This window comes from Oncorhynchus mykiss, chromosome 17 (assembly GCF_013265735.2).
Source record: "Oncorhynchus mykiss isolate Arlee chromosome 17, USDA_OmykA_1.1, whole genome shotgun sequence".
NCBI lineage: Eukaryota > Metazoa > Chordata > Actinopteri > Salmoniformes > Salmonidae > Oncorhynchus > Oncorhynchus mykiss.
This window is the reverse complement of record NC_048581.1, coordinates 51,615,510-51,640,729: the sequence shown is the minus strand read 5'-3', so window position 1 is coordinate 51,640,729 and position 25,220 is coordinate 51,615,510. Positions and strand designations below refer to the sequence as shown.

Genomic DNA, 25,220 nt, shown 5'->3' with positions numbered 1-25,220 from the left:
AGGCTTACGTTGTTTAAGCTATGTTGAAAATAATCCAAGCAGTAGATCTGTGCTTGCATTTTGACTCAAAGTGATCTTGACTCAAAAGGTTGGTGACCACTGGTATACAATAATTACTAACGAATTCCCTCAAAACTTTTTCACAATAAAAAGGGAAGTAGGCCAATATTGTCTAACTTTGATAGCGTAAGATTAGGTATCCTATAGTCTAAAACATTTCAGGCAATAATAAACAAGCATGTTTAAATCTCTGCTGTTGAAAATCAAATGATAGGCTAGAAGTAAAGGGAAATAATGTGTATATGCTTTTTTTTTACTGTGATATAAAGTTTATGAATTGCCTGGCTCAGCTGTGGGACAGCGGATGCACAATGATAATCAAAATGGAACTGGCATTTGTCTTGGATTATTGTGAATAACGAACTCTTATCAACCAATCAGCATCCAGTATCCAAATTACTCGTTTTATAACACAATTTCATTGGCATCATGGCATGAGAGACAGATTGAAATCCTCTTCTTCATTTGGTAGGGATAAAACAAGAGAATATCAGAAGTCAAATGAATATAGTATGCTGCATGGCATGTAGGGAGTACACTCAAAACAAATAACTATGGGTGTTCTGTTTGTATTTAATCTGTTTGTATTTAATCTATTGATCTCCAAAAATACATCCTCTGTCCTCTTGGGGTGATGACACCTTGTATTGCTTTGGCTCATGGGCCCAACTCCATTGAACAATGTCATGAGACTCTTTCAGTCACATGGAAAGACTTCCTTTAGTTTAATGTTGACTTGCACTGTTGCGCTGATGGCTACTAGGTCAAAACTTGGAGGATTGTTTGGTCCATTCTATTTCATGGAAGATCAAAGCTGTGTGTGTGGTGGGCATGAAACTGTCCAAACAGTCTTTGAGAGTCAAGTTAACGCTGTGTGTAACAGATAAATTCACTCAAACCTTTTTGACAGCAAAAGGGAAGCATGCAGATATTGTGTAATTTTGGAGAGCATATGATTCTCTGTTAAATCTTTCAAGCAATATAAACTTAATTTGTATAAAAATAGGTACCTTTAGACATTTTTTATATATTTATATACAAAAATGGAAAACTTTCACAAGAGTTAAATAGTTGCCAAATTTCCATGTCTTCTCTTGTTTGATGAATTACGTGGTTGTTTATCTCTTACTGCCAGGTTAAACCAATCCTACAGAGAGAGAGAGAGAGAGAGAGGGAGAGAGATGTTACTCAGAGTAAAAGTAAATGAGTTTAAATACAAACACTCAAGTAGAAATACAATTACTGAAAAACACTCAAAAGTACAAGTTCTCGGAAAAGCTACTCAATTACAGCAACGAGAGTAGTTGTAATTAGTTACTTTACACCTCCGGTTATGGGCTATCATGTGACATGACCTAGATTTTAACCTTTCATTATAAGCATTGTGTAGGAAAGAGAATTACACCAACAATGACATTAATTGTCTGGGGTTGATGCTTGACCAATTGACGCAAAGAAAAAGGACAGTTGGCTGACAAAGCTTTAAATAAAAGTTAGAATCCAGGTCATGTGACATCATTGTCCTAAACACAGGTCCCTAGGAATAGTATTACACTGTTTCTCGCCGATCTCAATAGGGGTCCAGTCAATCCCAAATATGGGGCCGCAATCCCAGATACCCTTCTTGAGTAATTGAGACACATAAATACCATTTGAAATGAGACTCAAAGCAAAACCAGACCCTGGCCATTTTAAGAGCTTGAAGCGGAATAAGGGTTATTTCCACATATTTTCACATTTGTGCATTTTCGTCAGAAATAGAAATAAATGTGTACGTACCTCCATGTGTGTGTAAAATATAACTGTTCTCAATGTTTTTATTTATAGAATTTGTATCCTGTATATTTGACGGTGATATAGTGGTGGTCTCACCTATCTATCTTAAGATCATTGCACTTACTGTAGTCACTCTGCTAAATTTCTGCATTTTTATCCAAATGTACATTTCCTTCAATGTTCTCTATGTATATAGTACTCTAAATACCCCAATTCATGTTGTTAAGTTCAAAAGAATACAACATAAACATTTCTAGCACCATTCAAACCAATATGGGTTCAGAACTTATCGTCCCAAACTCTCAATGTAAAATGTAAATGTTTTACACACAGATCTCATATTTCTGTATTGAATCTTTTTTTTCCACCCTTTTAAGTATCATTTGTGGATGTATCAAAAAAATATATATTTTGTTAATTTTGATGGATAGCATTTAGCAAAAAACATTATTTGTCTCTCTGAAATGAAACCATCAAACAATAAAACCTAATTTACCGATGTTTATGAAAATTGATATATAGCGTTTTGGAGTGAAACTCTTCAGATCTTCTCTAATGACATCCAAAAATCATTTTGCATTTCAGAAGTGGGAAGGAAGGGTAGTGGCTCTTACCAGCTCTCTCAATCCTTGGCTTTACAATATTGTAGCTCAATGTCCTCAATGCTGCTGCATGCCCTGTGGAACATGTTACACGGGTTAGGTTTCAGTGCAGACTAGACAATGGCATTGTGAGGGTGAGGTATCATATTCATTATGTAAAAATAAGTTGCAACAGAACAGACCATTTCTGCAGTTTTATCCTAAACAATTATCTGAAACAATACATTCATTGATCTGGACATAGGGATGGACACCAGGATCACTAGGATAACACTGAACATACCAATAAATGCTGCTGTCTAACATTTATATAGCTTATAATGTAGGTTTCCAGATATCTTTACAGGAAAAATCGACATGAGTTGGAGTTCATTATAAGTTGCAAATGATCACACACTGACAATTTCTGTAGCTGTAGCACACCAATGCCATAATGTCTGTGCTGTGGTTGCTTAGCAATAGTGCCGCGTAAATAGCCGAGTATACTTGCTTAGTATACTATATATATATATATAGTATATATATATAGTATATATAGTATAGCTTAGTATACTAGCTTATTGTAAATAGCCTTCAAAGGACTCCACTGTTCATTATGTTTTCTATTTTTACCACCATGACATTTAAGGATATAATTAAATAAATGTACCTCTGGTTTTCAATTATGCTGGTACTGTGGATAAGGGCTTGGAGTCTCTGGAAGAAAAAAAATGTAATTCGATTTTCATTTAGGAATCAGAGAGGGAAGAGTTAGCATGGTTTTTCCCCACTGTTAGAGGTAGATGTAAACTACCACTGAACAAAAATATAAACGCAACATGTAAAGTGTTGGTCCCATGTTTCATGAGCTGAAATAAAAGATCCCAGAAATGTTCCATATGCACAAAAAGCTTATTTCTCTCACATTTTGTGGCACAAATTTGTTTATATTCCTGTTATTGAGCATTTCTCCTTTGCGAAGATAATCCATCCACCTGATAGGTGTGGCATATCAAGAATATGATTCTGCACCTTGTGCTGGGGACAAAAAAAGGCCACTCTAAATTGTGCAGTTTTGTCACACAACACAATGCAACAGATGTCTCAAGTTTTGAGGGAGCGTGCAATTGGCAAGCTGACTGCTGGAATGTCCGCTAGAGCTGTTGCCAGATAATTGAATGCTCATTTCTCTACCATAAGCTGCCTCCAACGCCGTTTTAGAGAATTTGGCAGTACGTACAACCAGCCTCACAATTCCAGACCAGGTGTATGGTGAAGTGTGGGCGATAGGTTTGCTGATGTCAACATGGTAAACAGAGAGCCCCATGGTGGCAGTGGGGTTATGGTATGAGCAGGCATAAGGTACGGACAACAAACACAATTGTATCTTATCAATGGCAGGGAATTCTTTGAAGACTGTACAAAATCTGTCAATTACCCCGTCATTTTGAAATACCAAAAACATACTGTCTGACACAGCATTACAGAATGAAGTGCTACTGAAATCACTTCAGGCTGTTTTCAGTGTTTCATTAACTTTGGATTAAGCACTAACCCAGCAAAGATGTCCAGATTAACACAATGCGGTCTAAAATATTGGCCTCAAGCAGACTGCCCACATTGGGCCCATGTGCCTTTCCTCATCAACACATTGCCCCAGTGTGTCCCAGTGTGGATAGCCCATATCTTGTGAGGGCAGCGCTCACTTTGCTTGAAATAATCAACTCTTTTCCCAGCACACAATGCCCACATTGGCACAATGTGGGCCCAATGAGGGTTAAAACATTAGACCCATGTAAACTGCCCATATTGTGCCAATGCACCTTTGCTCATCGGCTCCACATTGGCACCAAGGTAGTTGGCTCCAAGGGCAGCCCTCACTTTGCCTGAAATAAGCCCACCCTTAAGAAGCAGGATGTACAGGTCCTGGGCTGGCATGGTTACACGTGGTCTGCGGTTGTGAGGTCGATTGGATGTACTGCCAACGACGTTGGGGTAATGGTATGGGTAGGCATAAACTATGGACAATGAACACAATTACGTTTTATCGATGCCAAATTTGTATGCACAAAGATAGCGTGATGAGATCCTGAGGCCCATTGTCCCGCCGACAACACCTCATGTTTCTGCATGATAATGCATGGCCCCATGTTGCAAAGGTCTGAACACAATTCCTGGAAGCTGAAAATTCCTCAGTCCATGGCCTGCATACTCACCAGACACGTCACCCATTGAGCATGTTTGGGATGCTCTGGATTGACGTGTACGACAGTGTTCTAGTTCCCGCCAATATCCAGCAATTTCACACAGCTATTGAAGAGGAGTGGGACAACATTCCACAGGCCACAAGCAACTTCATGCAAAGGATATGTGTCGCGTTGCATGATGCCAATGGTGGTCACACCAGATACTGACTGACTTTTTAAAAAGTATCTGTGACCAAAAAATGCATATCTTGTTCAGTGTGTGATCCATCTTACCTTCTTCTCACTGAGACAGAATAGGGTAATGATCAGGATTGGTCCGCTGCACACTGCTGCAATGATAAAGGCTGTCTGGTAGGAGATGCTTAAATCGGAATGACCAGTTTTCCCGTGTCGGAATTCCTTCACTGAGCCTTCACTGGACCTTTCTGAAATAGGAGCATCGTCTGCAGCTGTCCTCTCTGACAGGATATCTGAGGGAGAATGAGGAAGAACATGAGCCATTGTTTGTAGACTGAATCTTTATTCAAAGCTCAAGGGCATTTATTTGATGGTACAAAGTGCAGTGGGGAACCATGAGTGCCATCTAGGCATTTATTCAATTCAAACTAAAATGTTGTCATTTATATACCATCTTTACAATGCTTTTAATGATCTTCTGATTTCATCTCTTCAGTTTGTCTTGGAAAGAGAAGGGTTAATACTGAAGAGAAAAAATATCCAATCGCGATTTTCTTTGGTGGTCTCTGCGTAGAAATATATAGCTAGCTCAGCTAGCCATTGGCTAGGCCTTCAGAAGCTGGACAGAAGGCCTTTGCGAGCGAAACCAACCAAAGGGCGGGGTTTGGGCTTTGAGAAGTCAATGATGGATGTGAAAAATGACTCCTTAGCTTTACATTTTATCAATCTAAAGGCACAACCTAGATTCGAGCCAATGTCTTAAGTTACTCCAACCTCATGAAAGCAACAAACTGACACGTTTTAATTTTCATGCAAAACAACTTCATATCGAAGGAGTGCCTTTGCACATGGCAGTTTGGCGAGAGACAACCTTAGTAGAAGTGTTTCTAGTACGCATGAGCTTTGCTAGCCAACATCGCCATAACATTGTCTACAAGTGTGATCGGAGATTCTATTGTAGAAGCAGTTTTAGCTTCATACTGTACTGTCTTTGATTCAACTGTATTAGAGGTGAATCTTGGAGTGACAGTGGAGTGAACCAATCACATTTTGACTTGCAATGGGTGGGACAGTTTAAAAAAGAGACGTGTCTATGTAACGGATGTGAAACGGCTAGCTTAGTTAGCGTGGGCGCTAAATAGCGTTTCAATCAGTGACGTCACTTGCTCTGAGACCTTGAAGTAGTAGTTCCCCTTGCTCTGCAAGGGCCGCGGCTTTTGTGGAGCGATGGGTAACGATGCTTCGAGGGTGACTGTTGATGTGTGCAGAAGGTCCCTAGTTCGCGCCCGGGTATGGGCGAGGGGACGGTCTAAAATTATACTGTTACATCTAGGCCTTCTTAAAGGCTTAGACAGGTCACTACTGAGAGCGCAAGAAAAAACAATCAGTGGCGCAAGCAGTAGTTTTCTCATGCTAATACTAGTAACGTTAGTCAGCTTGTGTTGTAGTAGAGTGACAACGGCGACAGCAGCTGCAGCAGCTGTTATCAACTTCAAGGTGGATGTTACTCATTTGCTAGCAACACCCTTTTCAATATTGACTTTCGCACTCTTTCAAACTTAATTTGCAAATGATCTTCATCTAGTGAGTGGCACAGTTGTTGTTTTTTTGCAACTCACTTGTTATTAGTTATCTAGTCCCCGAGGTGAGGTGGGTCACGCAGTGAACTATGTCACCTCCTGTTGGGTGCACCATGAATCAACTGCACCCATGGTCCCGGTGATTCATGGTTGACGGACACGACACGGAAGCTCTATGGTTATGTATGGTTACGCTCGTAACCACGAGCCTGCTGAACCTTGAGACCAAATGTGGTAGGGAGACACAAAGTGGTATCCAACCGTATGGACCAACATCATGACGCCACAAGGGAGCTGCTAGATGATGGTGGGTGCAGTACCAGAGTATCCGGTACCTGTCCTAGTGGGACGGGATTGTCCGCTGTTCGCGGCCCTATGGGGCACAAACTGAAGAAAAAGATACGAGCCGGCCGAAGAGGAGAGGGACGACCCATCGCCTGTGTGGCCCGGAGTTGACCAACCTGTATCTACGGGTCCGGAGTCGGAGGGGGCGCCAGAACCCGCCCCCCTCACCGGGGAACCACGGGAGGAGGAGCCCTGCCTCCCCTCCTCGATTTCGAGGGGCCAGTCAAGACACGCGCTGGGGGCCAACTGATGGGACAATTCGGGATGGCCCAGTGGGAGGATCCGAACTTGAAAGCTGCCGCAGCCCAAGTGATAGCGTTGGATGGACAGCTACATTGTTGCTGCCCCAACGGTACGTGGGAACCGTTCTTCAGCTGGCCCACACCCACCTGTTGGGGGTGCACCTGGGAATGGAGAAGACCCGGGAACGGATCGCCTCCCAGTTTCACTGGCCCAGGATGAGGAGGGTCGTGGAAGACTACTGTCGCAGCTGCCATGTATGTCAACTCACTGCCCCAAAAGCACACTTCCGAAACCCACTGGTCCCCCTACCGATCATCGGGGTACCCTTTGAACGCATGGACATAGTGGGACCTCTGGTAAAAACAGCACGAGGACAGCGGTACATCCTGGTGGTGGTAGATTATGCCACCCGGTATCCCGAGGCCATTCCCCTACGGCCGGTGGTATCCAAGGGAATCACCCGGGAGCTGTTCCACCTCTTTAGCCAGGTGGGCATCCCGAACGAGATTCTGAGAGACCAAGGTACTGAGCAAGACCCGGAGCCCGAAGACAGTATCCCAGAGAAGGTCTCATGGGGGAGACCTAACCTTTTCTTTTAATTTATTGTTTAAATACACACCCTTGAAACCGAGCTAATCCTACTCTGTCCGTGTCTGATCTGTGTAAACGTCTTGACGAAACCCCCTGGTTTACCACCATTATATATATATATATATATATATATATATATATATATATATATATATATATATATATATATATAGTTTCCTGCTCTTTTTATATCTCTCAGATTTAGGACAGACCCACCATGCTTAGACAGGGCTTAGACTCTAGAGGGTTAATACCAGTGCAGTCAAATAAATTGCTAATCTCTATGAAATTGATTGTGTGTAGTTTGAATCCGTTGGATTCACAAAGTAGTTTAAACAGGGTGCTTTGCTTTACCTGTGCTGAATACTTCCTTATTGGATGTCCTAGGATGGTTTGGCTCAGTCTTCGTGACTTGGTCGTGTGCCTCTGTAGTGGTGTGTAGTTTGTCTGGCTCCTCCACTGTCATCTTCAAACGTAGAGATGCTTCGGTCGTAGTGCTTTCAATCGGAGGGTTCCAGTCATGTAAATATCTCTCTGTGCCTGGGTATTTTTCTCTAGTGTCGTCTAGATGAGGGGTCTCTGTTGAAACCCAATCCTGAAGTATTCCATAATTCCTGGCATCCAGCGACCTCTTGGCCAACACATAGGCAGTGCTCTCATCACTACTGGGGGTGATGCCAATCAACTTGTAAAGGAAAGGGACTGGTGTGACCAGCTTGGCCCCAGCAACAGCGAAGTGACTGTGGGGTGAGCCTGCTGCTCCTCTCCCTGCTGGTCGGGCTGTGGAAGTCTCCCTTATCCTCTCAGTCTGGGGGTAGTAAAATGTCTCGTCATGGGAGCCAACGGTCCCCAGAAGAACCAGACTAGGAGGGGAAGACGGGGAAGGTTCATTCGTGGCAGACGGGGTGTCAGCAACTGCCTGGTAGAGTCCCGAATCTGACTCAGTTCCATTGGGTGAAGGTGGACGAAAGTCCCAGTGTATATCCCCCTCTCTGCCCCCTCCAAGTGAACGTCCATCGGGGACAGTCCGCTGCAGCTCCCTGGGGAAGGGGGGTCTTACGGTACCAGAACTCACCAGGAACACCCGGGGCTCAGCGCCCTTGGTACCCAGGGATGGATGAGTCAGCCTGGGAGGCACAATCGAGGTGAGTTGGGAGAGGGTGGGCTGTGGGGGACTGCTCCATACGCTGTGGGACACCAGGGAGACATCAGGGGTTACCGGACCCACTGTCGGACACGTACACTGGCGTTCAGGTTCAGCTAGGGCAGAGGACAGGGACATGGGAATGGTTAGAGTAAATAGCTCTAAGAGAACAGTTTGAAAACAGCTTTGAGTAATCATGGGTGGCAAAATGTTTTCTTCTGAAACAGCAAAGTAAACATATACACAGAATCTCTTAATAATTTCTGGGAGCATTGCTGGCTTTTTAACATGAGGCATTGTTGAGGTGTGTGTTTTCGAGATTTTCTGGTGTTAATTTAGGTATTTTCCTCATAACATGCAAGTTGACAGATCCAAATGAAAGATGATCTTTCCAGCCTATGCTCATAAAATATACCACTACGGGGGACAAATGGCAATAACAATCAATAAAGTATGTGGTAGTTATGGGAGACTGAAACCACCAGTAAAACTATACAAAACGACTACCTATCTCTTAGAATATGGTTATTAATAGATATTATCATAATTATTAGTTTTCATCTCCGGCTACCTGCGGTGGGGGTGGGGAGGGCAGTGGTGGATTCTTGGTAATCCTCTGCATACTCTTCCTCACAGTTCCAGTCGACGGGCCCGTTGCTCTTGGTCATCAGGGTCATGTACATCTCAATGACCCCCCGGGCTTTCGTCAGAGCCTCTCTGGGTGAGGTGCTGTGCATTCTGACAAACTTCAATGGGGTGTCCTGTGACATGGACGGCAGGAGAGAGGAGATGGAACGGGTCACATTCATTCCCTACTAACAATTCAAAACCTCCTGAAACACTTTCAAGGGGTTTTTAATGGCACTCATTGAATAATACATCATGCTTAATGAATGTTTCTAATGATGAAAACTCAGATCTCAGTGAAGGGAGTTGCCAGAGGATCAGGCTATTGTAGATCATTATATACAGTTTTCTCACAAAATGAAAGTGTCTGTTTTCAAAGCCACTGCATTGGCTATTGGCAATCTTGGCTTAAGTCTTAGAGTATTTAAAAGTTTGAAAGGGTTTTGTAAAGATCTCTAAAACAAATTACTATTTCAACTATTTCAAAATATTTAGTTTGATTGCAGGAAATCAACTAAGATTTTTTTCAATCAATCACTGATTGGATCAAGTCATTTGTTTTGTATTGGGGTTAATTTAATATTTGATCATGGATACGACTAGCCATTTAGCTAGCCCAAACTTCACAGTGAGGATGTTGGACAAGGGGTTCTCATAAAATAAAGGAAAAATCAACCCCAAAAATATATTTTGGTAGTTTTTCCTTTGGTGTACTGTTGATACAGTACCAAATGTTTTGCATGTGAGCAGCAAAGATTATCCATTATATTGACAAGATAGTCGGGTGACCACTCTAATGGAAATACATTGACGGCAAGCGGGGGGAGGCGAGATTAGGTGGGACCATTCTAACCAATGAGAGGGCAGATAAGCGTGTAAAAAAACAGGCCCAACTCCTATATAAAGTGGCATTTTTTTAAGTTGCCGAAATGACACTTACGTCCACTTATATCAGTGCATTCATTGCAACCTAACCATTACATTTTGTTGTTAACCAAATTCAAAACTCATTGACCTCCATACAAAAATGCCTCAATTCGTGGTTTATTTTCTTGGACAGATTTTAGGTGGAGTAAACCCTCTCACTTCGCCTGTCAGCAGACACATTTTCAAGACATAGGATTGTCAAGTTGCAAAGTGTCACTTGCCACCTCATAATGATGATGCATTTTGCATGATGCACCTTGGCACAATCCAAAACACCTTTGGAAGAGACTGTTCCTGGACTAGAGTAGGAAAGCTCATAAGTAAGTAGCACTCACCTCAATCTCCTCATTAATTTCAGGTATGCAGTTTTGGGAGTAGAGGTCATATATGACCTTTTTCAGGAGTTTGACATAGCGCCCGTTGTCCGATTTCCTGACATACTTGAAGTGTGTGTTCAGAAGCTCCAGGATTTGTGGAAATGCTGCTTTGATGTAACAGACGTCACTCTGTGTTTCAAAGGAAAAAGAAACCTATCGTCACTGCATTTTTTAACACTGGTTTGTATTGAGACTTGAATCTCCTTTCCAAAAGCAGACCAGGGTTAGGGCTTTTAAATATATATATATATATATTTGTTTTTACATTATATAGATGTGGAAATAGGTGACAAAATGGGCTTTTGGATGTCACATCCAGGCCTGTACTTGTAGTCTTGGACCGAGAATATGCAGTGTATTTGGAAAATATTCAGACCCCTTGACTTTATACACATTTTGTTATGTTAAAGCCTTATTCTAAAACTGATTAAATCTTTATTTTCCCTCATCAATCTCAAGATTTTTAGACATTTTTGTAAATGTATTACATTTTTTAAAGTGTTCAGACCCTTTACTCTGCACTTTGTTGAAGCATCTTTGGCAGCGATTACAGCCTTGAGTCTTCTTGGGCATGACACTATAAGATTGGTACACCTGTATTTGGGGAGTTTCTCCCATTCTTCTCTGCAGATCCTTTCAAGCTCTGTCAGGTTGGATGGGAAGCGTCGCTGCACAGCTTTTTTCAGGTCTCTCCAGAGATGTTAGATTGGGTTCAAGTTCGGGCTCTGGCTGGGCTACTCAAGGACATTCAGAGACTTGTCCCAAAGCCACGCCTGCGTTGTCTTGGTTGTGTAGTTAGGGTCGATGTCCTGTTGGAAAGTGAACCTTCACCCACAGTCTGAGGTCCTGAGCGCTCTAGAGCAGGTTTTCATTAAGGATCTCTATGTACTTTGCTTCATTCATCTTTCCCTTGATCCTGATTAGTCTCCCAGTCCCTGCCACTGAAAAAAAAAATCACCACCACCATGCTTCACCGTAGGGATGGCACTTGGCAATCAAGCCAAATAGTTCAATCTTGGTTTTATCAGTCCGGATAATCTTGTTTCTCATGGTCAGAGTCCTTTCGGTGCATTTTGGCAAACTCTAAGCGAGCAGTCATGTGCCTTTTACTAAGGAGTGGCTTCCGTCTGGCCACTCTACCATTCTACCATAAAGGCCTGATTTAGTGGAGTGCTTCAGATATGGTTGTCCTTCTGGAAGGTTCTCCAATCTCCACAGAGGAACTCTGGATCTCTGACAGAGTGACCATCGGGTTCTTGGTCACATCCCTAACCAATGCCCTTCTCCTCCGATTGCTCAGTTTGGGTGGGTGGCCAAACAATGTATTTAATCCATTTTAGAATGAGGCAGTAATGTAACAAAATGTGGAAAAAGTCAAGGTGTCTGAATACTTTCCGAATGCACTGCAGTTGTCCATTTTCAAATTGGATATCCTGTTTTTACCTTAAGTATGATGATGGGGTGGCCACGCCTAACTTGTTAATATACTTGATAAGGTCCTAAGGCCATTTGTAATATATTGATGCTGCGATTGGCCCAACATCAAGTTTGATGTTGGCAGTGCCACGCCCAGCCACCCACTGAAGTTACAAGTGTCCAGGGGCAAGCCTTCTTATATCCATGGTCTGATTGGCGTGAGACTCACATATGCATCTCCACAGACACGTTTGAGTAAAAATCCCCCAGGGATTATCGAAGGGTTTATCGACTACACATGGATACATACCCTTACCTAGATTGAGTTTGGAAGTCTTCCCAAAAAGGGCTAAACAAAAGGCTCAGAAACACCTGGTTTCAACATACTGTATGTGCCTCTTTTCATCCCTGCAGACAAGAATCTGAAGAAAAGTGTGAAGTTCCCCCGTTGAAATGTCTTGCCACCCTACTCAATGGGTGCTAAGTGTATACACTGCAAGACCTTAGTCACAACTGAAAAACAGGCAAGAGATGAGGATATTGCAATGCTTAAAAAAATATATTCTAGTGTGAAAGACAAGTCCCTGTTGGCCCCGCTGGTATAAAATCAACTCTGTTTGCCCCCCATCCCTCTCAGTAGTCAATTAACCCATTGCGAGATGCAATCCTACTGACAGTCAAAATCATCTTGACTCGAGAACTTCAGAGACAGCTGATCTTCACATACAGTACCAGTGTTTGGAGACACCTTCTCATTCAGGAGTTTTTCTTTATTTCTACATTGTAAAATAATAGTGAAGACATCAAAACTATGAAATAACACATGGAATCATGTAATAAGCAAAAAAGTGTTAAACAAATCAAAATATATTTTATATTTGAGATTCTTCAAAGTAGCCACCCTTTTCCTTGATGACAGCTTTTCCAACAGTCTTGAAGGAGTTCCCACTTACGCTGAGCACTTGTTGGCTGCTTTTCCTTCACTCAAATATCTCAAATTTGGACTCATCAGACCAAAGGACAATTTCTACCGATCTAATGTCCATTGCTTGTGTTTCTTGGCCCGTGCAAGTCTCTTTTTATTATTGGTGTCCTTTAGTAGTGGTTTCTTTGCCTCAATTTGACCATGAAGGCCTGGTTCACGCAGTCTTCTCTGAACAGTTGATGTTGAGATGTGTCTGTTACTTGAACTCTGTGATGCATTTATTTGGGATCAAATGTCTGAGGCTGGTAACTCTAATGAACTTATCCTCTGAAGCAGAGGTAACTCTGGGTCTTCTTTTCCTGTGGCGGTCCTCATGAGAGCCAGTTCCGTCATAGCGCTTGATGGTTTTGCGACTGCACTTGAAGGAGTTTTCAAAGTTCTTGAAATGTTCCAGATTGACTGACCTTCATGTCTTAACGTAATGATGGACTGTCAATTCTCTTTGCTTATTTGAACTGTTCTTTTACCAAATAGTGGTGGCATACAGAAGATAGCCCTTTCTTGTCACAACACAACTGATTGGCTAAAACACATTAAAAAGGAAAGAAATTCAACAAATTATTTTTTAACAAGGCACACCTATTAATTGAAATGCTTGACTACCTCATGAAGCTGGTTGAGAGAATGCCAAGAGTGGGCAAAGTTGTCATCAAGGCAAAGGGTGGCCACTATGAAGAATCTCACTTTTTTGGTAACTACATGATTCCATATGTGTTTTTTCATAGTTGTGATGTCTTCACTATTATTCTACAATTTTGAAAATAGTAAAAATAAAGAAAAACCCATGAATGAGTAGGTGTGTCCAAACCTTTGACTGGTACTGTATATTGCCCCATAGATGCCACCCAACAATACTTTTGGGAGAAGTTCAATTCATACAACCCTAAAAGCTTGAAGAGTTTCATAGACTACATAAGGGTAAATACCATTATCTAGATTGAATTTGGAAGTCTTCCAACAAGTGGAAAAGAACACCTCAGAAACACCGGCTTTTGACATATGTGACATTAATGAGGGTCGCCAAACCATACATATGAAATTTTGGAAAGATTAGACCTTTTTAACCCTTTCAAAAAGCCCCTATAATACCAAATGAATGCACTTCCTGCTCTTCTGGATCCCCTGCAGTTCGTGTATCGCACAAAGAGAAGTGTGGACGACATCAAGCTGTTTTTAATGGATACCATCGACAGACATCTGGAGAGCAGGAGGGACTTTGTTTCTGGACTTTTCATCTGCATTTTACACCATGCAGCCTTCCGTCCTAGCCAGAAAACTTGACTCACAGTTCAATCTTGACCATTGCCTTTTCTAATGGATTATGGATTTTTTAACTGACTGGCCACGGAGAGTGTATGTTAATGTCAGACACCCTACTCAATTGCACAGGTTCACCACAATGGTGTGTATTGTCACCCCTTTTTTACATTTTCTACACCAATGACTGTCAGATGACACATTCCTTCTCTAACTCCTCTCAGGGTCTGAGCAGGACCACAGCCCAGCCCTTCAGGACATCATTATTGTGTGACAGCGCGCTGTTGGAGTTGAATGTGTCCAAGACGAAGGAAATGGTTGTTGACTTCAGGAAAGGACGCCCCCCTGGATGGTGATCATCCATGGTGAGCAGGTGGACATTGTGCACCAGTATAGATATCTTTGATAATAACCTGAAGTTTGAACAAAACACAGACGCCATCATCAAAAACGCCCATCAGAGCAATACTTCATCAGAAACTGAACTGATTCAGTGTCCACAAATCTATATTGTAAACCTTTTACAGTTCTTTCATTAAGAGCGTGTTCTGTGTTTCTCTTTAAAATGCTGGTTCACATCCCTCTCCGTCAAGAGAAGGACCGCCTCTAAGCCATAGTGAATACCTGGTCTAAGATCACTGTGGTGCCTCCTTCTTTGAGCAGCAGACCAGGAGGAAGATGTATGACATGCTGGGGGACAGCACCCATGTCCTCAACCCGCAGATCCAACTGCTCCCCCTTGGACGCCACCTGCACTGTCTGAAGTGCTCCACCAATAGGCATATGGCCTCATTTGTGCCAGAGGCAATTCACCTGTTTAACAGGACCAACAAGGAAGATCTAGCGACGACTATTCTAGAGATAGTTTAGCCCTGAAATGGATTAAGGACTGTGGCTACCATAACTTTGAAGTTTCTTAAAATGCACCATTAACTTTTAATTGATGCATTAGCGTATATACTTAGATAGAATTTTGAAGTCTTCCAAAAAGGGCTGAAAAAGGCTCAAACCCCTGGTTTCAACATATTGTTTCATCCCTGTAGACAAGTATCTGAAAAAAAAGTGGGAAATTCCTCCCTTTGAAAAGGCTTGCCACCTCACTCAATTGGTGTTAGGGTTTTGCACTGCAAGGCCTTTTTGATAACTGAAAAAGAGGCAAGAGTTGAGCATATTCCAATGTTTAAATATATATATATTCTGGTGTGAATATATATATTCACACCAGAATATATAATATATTTACTCTCAGTTTGCCCCCATCCCTCTCAGTGGTCGATCATCTCATCGCGAGACGTTGTCCTTCTGACAGTCAATCTTTCCCAATAACTTCAGAGACAACTGATCTTCACATATACTGCCTCTTAGATGCCCCCCAACAATACAACAAAAACAAAAAGTTTCACATTTGTGCCGGTTCATGAGGGTCACCGAACCACATACAGTGCATTCAGAAAGTATTCAGACCCCTTTCCCTTTTCCACATATTGTTACGTTACAACCTTAATCTAAAATTAGCGTTGAAAAATTTGGGGCCACTTAGAAATGTCCTTATTTTTTAAAGAAAAGCACATTTTTTGTCCATTAAAACAACATCAAATTCATCAGAAATACAGTGAAGACGCTTAGTGGGACTCTCACAGGACAATGACCCAAAACCTCCACGATTTTTAAGGTTTGGGATGAGTTGAACCGCAGAGTGAAGGAAAAGCAGTCAACAAGTGCTCAGCATATGTGGGAACTCCTTCAAGACTGTTGGAAAAGCATTCCTCCGGTTGAGAGAATGCCAAAAGTGTGCAAAGCTGTCAAAGCAAGGGGTGGCTACATTGATTTGTTTAACACTTTTTTGATTACTACATGATTCCATATGTGTTATTTCATAGTTGAGTTTTGATGTCTTCACAATTATTCTGCAATGTAGAAATAGTAAAAATAACAAAAACTCTTGAATTAGTAGGTGTGTCTAAATTTGACTGATACTGTATATACACTGCTCAAAAAAATAAAGGGAACACTTAAACAACACAATGTAACTCCAAGTCAATCATACTTCTGTGAAATCAAACTGTCCACTTAGGAAGCAACACTGATTGACAATACATTTCACATGCTGTTGTGCAAATGGAATAGACAACAGGTAGAAATTATAGGCAATTAGCAAGACACCCCGAATAAAGGAGTGGTTCTGCAGGTGGTGACCAAATACCACTTCTCAGTTCCTATGCTTCCTGGCTGATGTTTTGGTCACTTTTGAATGCTGGCGGGGCTTTCACTCTAGTGGCTCAGGTAGTGCAGCTCATCCAGGATGGCACATCAATGCGAGATGTGGCAAGAAGGTTTGCTGTATCTGTCAGCATAGTGTCCAGAGCATGGAAACGCTACCAGGAGACAGGCTAGTACATCAGGAGATGTGGAGGAGGCTTTAGGAGGGCAACAACCCAGCAGAAGGACCGCTACCTCCGCCTTTGTGCAAGGAGGAGCAGGAGGAGCACTGCCAGAGCCCTGCAAAATGACCTCCAGCAGGCCACAAATGTGCATGTGTCTGCTCAAACGGTCAGAAACAGACTCCATGAGGGTGGTATGAGGGCCCAACGTCCACAGGTGGGGGTTGTGCTTACAGCCCAACACCGTGCAGGACGTTTGGTATTTGCCAGAGAACACCAAGATTGGCAAATTCGCCATTGGTGCCCTGTCATCTTCACAGATGAAAGCAGGTTCACACTGAGCACGTGACAAACGTGATAGAGTCTGGAGACGCCGTGGAGAACGTTCTGCTGCCTGCAACATCCTCCAGCATGACCGGTTTGGCAGTGGGTCAGTCATGGTGTGGGGTGGCATTTCTTTGGGAGGCCGCACAGCCCTCCATGTGCTCGCCAGAGGTAGCCTGACTGCCATTAGGTACCGAGATGAGATCCTCAGACCCCTAGTGAGACCATATGCTGGTGCGGTTGGCCCTGGGTTCCTCCTAATGCAAGACAATGCTAGACCTCATGTGGCTGGAGTATGTCAGCAGTTCCTGCAAGAGGAAGGCATTGATGCTATGGACTGGCCCGCCCCTTCCCCAGACCTGAATCCAATTGAGCACATCTGGGACATCATCTCTCGCTCCATCCACCAACGCCACGTTGCACCACAGACTGTCCAGGAGTTGGCGGATGCTTTAGTCCAGGTCTGGCAGGAGATCCCTCAGGAGACCATCCGCCACCTCATCAGGAGCATGCCCAGGCATTGTAGGGAGGTCATACAGGCACGTGGAGGCCACACACACTACTGAGCCTCATTTTGACTTGTTTTAAGGACATTACATCAAAGTTGGATCAGTCTGTAGTGTGGTTTTCCATTTTAATTTTGAGTGTGACTCCAAATCCAGACTTTTTTTATCAATTTCCATTGATAATTTTTGTGTGATTTTGTTGTCAGCACATTCAACTATGTAAAGAAAAATGTATTTAATAAGAATATTTCATTCATTCAAATCTAGGATGTGTTATTTTAGTGTTCCCTTTATGTTTTTGAGCAGTGTATTTTTTTGCAACATTTGCAAAGACATTGGCAACTTTGTAATTGTAGTCAACTTTGTTTTGAAGTATTTGGAGGTTACAGAGAGACAGATAAAGATCTTGATTCAAGGTTTTGCAGAGATCTGTATACACAACTGTTCTTCAAGTGGTCTGAGGCAGTTGGTAAATAATGAGCGTTTTCAAGAACAACTTTAGTATTTTACTGCAGTGGGCTAAATCTGGCTCACACAGTGTTTCTTGGTAGTCTTAAACAAATCTAATTTGAAACAAAAGTATGCACCTCATACACATGGTTATGGGTTTAATAAAAGATTATACTTCTACCATGTCCGATTAAGGGCTCAATCTTCGGCTGGCTTTGAGGTGGCGATAGTGTCAAACGGAAAAGTTAGCAATTTCTTCATGTAAAACGGGCGCACTGGCATTTCCAGTCTTAACGCCAGTTTCGGTAAATTATCTGTTTTATATCAGCTCGTATGCGCTCCGATGGGCAGGTTGGAAATATTTGACGTGTGTCCTAAAAAACATAATCCCGAAGTGCTAATTTTAGGCAGCGAAAATAGGGATGTTTAAGACCAACCAAAAGCAGGAACGCAGTTGGCTATGGCATCGATTTTAACAGCAGAAGCGCAGCCTATCCAGCCATGTTATCCGCATGGAACAAGAGTAGTGTAATGTGCTTTTGAAACATAAAAAAATGACTGTTTTTTTCCCATTTTGGGGGGATTCAAAAATCAAGCATAGCCTCCCCTCCTCTCAATGAAGGCTCCTTTTTGAACCTTTCCAGTTCAATACCGAAGTAGTCCAAACTGTCGATAAAGGTTTTGACTCCTGAAACCGCTTGGAAATAAATCTTAATCACCAAAGCTTTATTGAAATATCAAGTTTGAGAGTGGTCAAACAGTGAGCTGATATTCCCTTTATATCTATGCATTGTATGGCCCACATTATTTTAGACATGCAGGTCTAAATGCATGGATGTGCGTAAAACGCTCCATAGTCTGGGTTGTTTAAATATTATATTCCCACGGGGAGAAATTATGGGGCCTTTAATTGTGAGGTAGCCTATTTAAAACAAGTTATTGTTTGGTTTTGTTTAGAATTTATTCGAATTATTTATTCTCATTCCCATTCTTAGTGCTTATCAGTAATGCATTTAATCTTGATTATTGACAATGCTTGGCATGTTCATGCTCAGCCATAATGCAATACATTAGGCCTATTACTTAGAACAATGTAGTCTGAAAATGGGTTCAAGTTCACGTATTTAGCAGAGATAGATCTACATTTTGTTATTTTGCTTCTGTAAGGCATTTAACAAACTATAATGGACTAACATTGAAATTGGAGTTTATTCCAAGGCAATGCATAAAAGTCCGGAAATACACAACATGAATCAACCACACATTTTGCCATGGATCACATTCTGATTGGCCAAGCCTCGACACTTCCTCGACTTCATCATCAAAACCCAGTCATTCCGCAGCAACGCCAGCAAGTGCTGTGATAATTGAGATAGTGAAAATAGCTTAAATATTTCTCACACACCCCAGAAGCTATATCGCTACCACCTGTGCTTAGATTTACCATTGCATTAGGCTCGTTAACCAGTTGAGTCTATGGGGGCGCTATTTCATTATTGGATAAAAAAACGTGCCTGTTTTAAGCGCAATATTTTGTCACGAAAAGATGCTCGACTATGCATATAATTGACAGCTTTGGAAAGAAAACAGTCTAACGTTTCCAAAACTGCAAAGATATTATCTGTGAGTGCCACAGAACTCATGCTACAGGCGAAACCACGATGAAACTTTAAACAGGAAATTAGCAGAATTTCTGAAGCTCTTTTTTCCAATGTCTCCTTATATGGCTGTGAATGCACCAGGAACGAGCCTGCGCTTTCTGTCGTTTCTTCAAGATGTCTGCAGCATTGTGACGTATTTGTAGGCATATCATTGGAAGATTGGCCATAAGAGACTACATTTTCCAGGGATCCGCCCGGTGTCCTTTGTCTAAATTGGTGCGTAATCTTCAGTTGCGGTCATTTTCTCCTGGGATTCAGGACAGAAAGCACACTTCCACGAACGATATATCATCGAAGAGATATGTGAAAAACACCTTGAGGATTTGTTCTAAACAACGTTTGCCATGTTTCAGTCGATATTATGGAGTTAATTTGGAAAAAAGTTTGGCGTTTTGATGACTGGATTTTTTATTTTTTTTTGGTAGCCAAACGTGACGCACCAAACCGAGCGATTTCTCCTAAACAAATAATCTTTCAGGAAAAACTGAACATTTGCCCTCTAACAGAGTCTCCTCATTGAAAACATCTGAAGTTCTTCAAAGGTAAATTATTTTATTTGAATGCTTTTCTGGTTTTTGTGAAAATGTTGCCTGCTGAATGCTAACGCTAATGCTAACGCTAAATGCTACGCTAGCTAGCTGCTGTTACACAAATTATTGTTTTCCTATGGTTGAGAAGCATATTTTGAAAATCTGAGATGACAGTGTTGTTATGTGGATGTGACAGGGCCTGCAAAGTATTACAGACTACAAAGGTACGTACAGCTGAGAGCTGCTCAGTGACACGGGCCTACCAGATGAGCTAAATAAGTTGCATGCTCGCTTCGAGGCAAGTAACACTGAAAAATGCATGAGAGCAGCAGCTGTTCCAGATGACTGTGTGATCACGCTCTCCGCAGCCGATGTGAGTAGACATTTAAACAGGTCAACTTTCCCAAGGCCGCAGGGCCAGAAGGATTACCAGGACGTGTACAACGAGCATGCGTTGACCAACTAGCAAGTGTCTTCACTGACATTTTCAACCTCTCCCTGTCTGAGTCTGAAATATCAACATGTTTCAAGCAGACCACCATAGTCCCTGTGCACAAGAACACTAAGGTAACCTGCCTAAATCACTACCGACCCATAGCACTCACGTATGTAGCCATGAAATGCTTTGAAATGATGGTCAGGGCTCACATCAACACCATTATCCCAGAAACCCTAGACCCACTCTAATTTGTATACTGCACCAACAGATCCACAGATGATGCAGTCTCTATTGCACGCCACACCTCCCTTTCATACCTGGACAAAAGGAACACCTATGTGAAAATGCTCAGCGTTCAACACCATAGTGCCTTCAATGCTCATCATTAAGCTAAGGACCCTGGAACTAAACACCTCCCTCTGCACCTGGATCCTGGACTTCCTGACGGGCCGCCGCCAAGTGGTAAGGGTAGGTAACAACACATCCGCAACGCTGATCCTCAACACGGGGGCCTCTCAGGGGTGCGTGCTCAGCCCCGTCCTGTACTCCCTTGTTCACTCATGACTGCATGTCCAGGCACAATTCCAACACCATAATTAAGTTTGCTGATGACAGAACAGCAGTAGGCCTGATCACTGAAAACGATGAGACAGCCTATAGGGAGGAGGTCAGAGACCTGACCGTGTGGTGCAAGGACAACAACCTCTCCCTCAACGTGATCAAGACAAAAGAGATGATTGTGGACTACAGGAAAAGGAGGACCGAGCACGCCCCAATTCTCATCGACTGGGCTGTAGTGGAGCAGGTTGAGAGCTTCAAGTTCCTTGGCATCCACATCACCAACAAACTAACATGGTCCAAGCACACCAAGACAGTCATGTAGAAGGCACAACAAAGCCTATTCCCCCTCTATACCAGGGGGTGTCAGAGGAAGGCCCTAAAAATTGCCAATGACTCCAGCCACCCTAGTCATAGACTGTTCTCTTTGCTACCGCATGGCAAGCGGTACGTATAGGTCCAAGAGGCTCCTAAATAGCTTCTACCCCCAAGCCGTAAGACTCCTGAACAGCTATTCAAATGGCTACACAGACTATTTGCATTCGGCTCAGGTGACAAATAAATGTTGATTTGAAATCAGATCCAACAATAATATCAAGGGATTAGAAATCCAGGGTTGAAAAGCAATGGTGTCATTGTACACTGATGATTCAAGTTTTCTTATAAATCCACAACTTGGATCCCTCCACAAACTCTGGATCATTGGATTACAACCAAATTATGATAAGTGTACTATTTACATATTTGATCACAAAAAAGTATGACTTTTACAGTACCATGTAGTTTGCAAATAAAATGGTCTGATGGTGATGTGGATATACTCAGTATACATTTCCCAAACTAAATAAACGATCTCACTCCAGGAAATGTTAATAGGAAGTTAAAAATAGGTAAGATATTGCTAACATGGAAAGGTGTCTATTTGTGGAAAAATCAGCCTAACTTTTTAGTCATTTTACCTATTTGCTCATGGTCTTGCCTATACCTAGCAAACAGTTTTTTAAATTGTTTGTTAAAAATATTTTCCATTTTATTTGGAATGGCAAGTGAGACAAAATTAAAAGGGCCTATTTATATAATTAATTTGTATTCAGAAGGCAGAAATGATTAAATATTAAAGAGTTAGAACTCTCAGTAAAGGCTTCAGTCATACAAATGTTATACTTAAATCCAAACTGGTTCTCTAGGAAATGAGTAAGAATGTCTCACCCTATGTTCATGAATGTTCTTTATCCTTTTTTAAGATTTCAACCTCTCACTTTGTTATTTTAAAATGAAACCATCTCCCAAATATCGCTATTTTAAAACAAACAAATCAAATTTTAATCCACCAGAAAAGACATAACAAATAATACAATAAATATTGTGGTTAAAATCAAATAAAGTAATTGATAGAAAAAAACATTATAATTAAAAAAAAAAAGTATAATCTTCATAAATTACATCATAAATATGCCTGGTGGGATTATGTCACACATGCATTTAACAAAAATATATGGAAATTATGACAAACAACTAATTGCAGCATTACCGCAAAAATGGAAGAGGAAAGTTGAAAAGGGGCAAAGTAAGGAACTTGCCTGTCAGCCCTGCATTAAAGACCATAATTGGTTAAAGAAAATTGTGATAAATAAAAAGTATACCAGTTTCATTTAAGGACCAAAGAATTGACAGATCTAAATTTCAAAATAGTTTGGAAGAGATTTTTGACGTACCGATTCCATTGCACATGGTTTATGGACTGATACGCAAACTTCAGTTTTTACAATTTAAATTATTATACAAAATTCTTGCAACCAATAGAATGTTATTTATATGGGGGATACAACCTTCCCAGCTCTGCAGATTTTACGGCGAAGAGACAGAATCATTTGTAGCTTGTTTTTGGTAACAGTTTCAGAAATGGCTGAAGAATTGCAATATTTACCTGGAGCTAACCCTGCAGATAGCACTACTTGGTGATCTGAAAAGTCATAGTCAATTTATCAACACTATAATAATACTTTTAGCAAAAATGTTTATTTTCAATTAAAAATCTGTGGGAACAATGAGAAAAGAAAGTTTCTGATCTTTTGTGAAACATCACATCACAGTTGAAATATATATGGCTGTCACGCCCTGACCGTCGATTGCTTTGTATGTTTCTATTTTTGTTTGGTCAGGGTGTGATTTGGGTGGGCATTCTATGTTTGTATGTCTAGGTTTTTGTATTTCTATGTTTCGGCAGTCAGGGACAGCTGTCTTTTGTTGTCTCTGACTGGGAATCATACTTAGGTAGCCTGTTTTGCCACCTTAGGTTGTGGGTAGTTGTTTTCTGTTTAGTGTTTGTATCACCTGTCAGAACTGTTTCGGTTATTCCTTTTGTTATTTTCTAGTTAGTGTTCAGTTTCAAATAAATAATTTGAACACGCCCAATTTTTCAGTTTTTGATTTGTTAAAAAAGTTTGAAATATCCAATAAATGTCATTCCACTTCATGATTGTGTCCCACTTGTTGTTGATTCTTCACAAAAAAATACAGTTTTATATCTTTATGTTTGAAGCCTGAAATGTGACAAAAGGTCGCAAAGTTCAAGGGGGCCGAATACTTTCGCAAGGCACTGTATATAAAGTATATATTTGTAAATATGTATGTGCATATACACTGCTCAAAAAATAAAGGGAACACTAAAATAACACATCCTAGATCTGAATGAATTAAATATTCTTATTAAATACATTTTTTCTTTACATAGTTGAATGTGCTGACAACAAAATCACACAAAAATTATCAATGGAAATCAAATTTATCAACCCATGGAGATCTGAGTGGAGTCACACTCAAAATCAAAGTGGAAAACCACACTACAGGCTGATCCAACTTTGATGTAATGTCCTTAAAACAAGTCAAAATGAGGCTCAGTAGTGTGTGTGGCCTCCACATGTCTGTATGACCTCCCTACAATGCCTGGGCATGCTCCTGATGAGGTGGCGGATGGTCTCCTGAGGTATCTCCTCCCAGACCTGGACTAAAGCATCCGCCAACTCCTGGACAGTCTGTGGTGCAACGTGGCTGGTTGGTGGATGGAGCGAGACATGATGTCCCAGATGTGCTCAATTGGATTCAGGTCTGGGGAACGGGCGGGCCAGTCCATAGCATCAATGCCTTCCTCTTGCAGGAACTGCTGACACACTCCAGCCACATGAGGTCTAGCATTGTCTTGCAGTAGGAGGAACCCAGGGCCAACCACACCTGCATATGGTCTCACAAGGGGTCTGAGGATCTCATCTCGGTACCTAATGGCAGTCAGGCTACCTCTGGCGAGCACATGGAGGGCTGTGCGGCCCCCCAAATAAATGCCACCCCACACCATGACTGACCCACCGCCAAACTGGTCCTGCTGGAAGATGTTGCAGGCAGCAGAACGTTCTCAATGGCATCTCCAGACTGTCACGTCTGTCACATGTGCTCAGTGTAAACCTGCTTTCATCTGTGAAGAGCACAGGGTGCCAGTGGCGAATTTGCCAATCTTGGTGTTCTCTGGCAAATGACAAACGTCCTGCACGGTGTTGGGCTGTAAGCACAACCCCCATCTGTGGACGTCGGACCCTCATACCACCCTCATGGAGTCTGTTTCTGACCGTTTGCGCACACATATGCACATTTGTGTCCTGCTGGAGGTCATTTTGTAGGGCTCTGGCAGTGCTCCTCCTTGCACAAAGGCGAAGGTAGCGGTCCTGCTGCTGGGTTGTTGCCCTCCTACGGCCTCCTCCACGTCTCCTGATGTACTGGCCTGTCTCCTGGTAGCGCCTCCATGCTCTGGACACTACGCTGACAGACACAGCAAACCTTCTTGCCACATCTCGCATTGATGTGCCAGCCTGGATGAGCTGCACTACCTGAGCCACTTGTGTGGGTTGTAGACTCCGTCTCATGCTACCACTAGAGTGAAAGCACCGCCAGCATTCAAAAGTGACCAAAACATCAGCCAGGAAGCATAGGAACTGAGAAGTGGTCTGTGGTCCCCACCTGCAGAACCAGTCCTTTATTGGGGGTGTCTTGCTAAATGCCGATAATTTCCACCTGTTGTCTATTCCAT

General features: G+C 42.1%; 1 protein-coding gene across 4 annotated transcripts in view; it reads right to left on the bottom strand.

Annotated features, from left to right (window-relative positions):
• Positions 1-317: 317 nt before the first annotated feature.
• Positions 318-25,220, bottom strand: part of csf1 (macrophage colony-stimulating factor precursor) — a 38,980-nt gene continuing 14,077 nt past the window's right edge. For 3 of the 4 annotated variants that reach the window (XM_036947882.1, XM_036947884.1, XM_036947883.1), the window contains 7 exons: positions 10,594-10,764; positions 9,276-9,465; positions 7,915-8,820; positions 4,898-5,094; positions 3,088-3,134; positions 2,451-2,513; positions 461-1,207 (listed from right to left, as the gene is read on the bottom strand). In XM_036947882.1, the coding sequence (XP_036803777.1) occupies positions 2,459-2,513; positions 3,088-3,134; positions 4,898-5,094; positions 7,915-8,820; positions 9,276-9,465; positions 10,594-10,764 (1,566 nt within the window). In that variant the 3' untranslated portion in view covers positions 461-1,207; positions 2,451-2,458. 4 annotated transcript variants of the gene reach the window in all.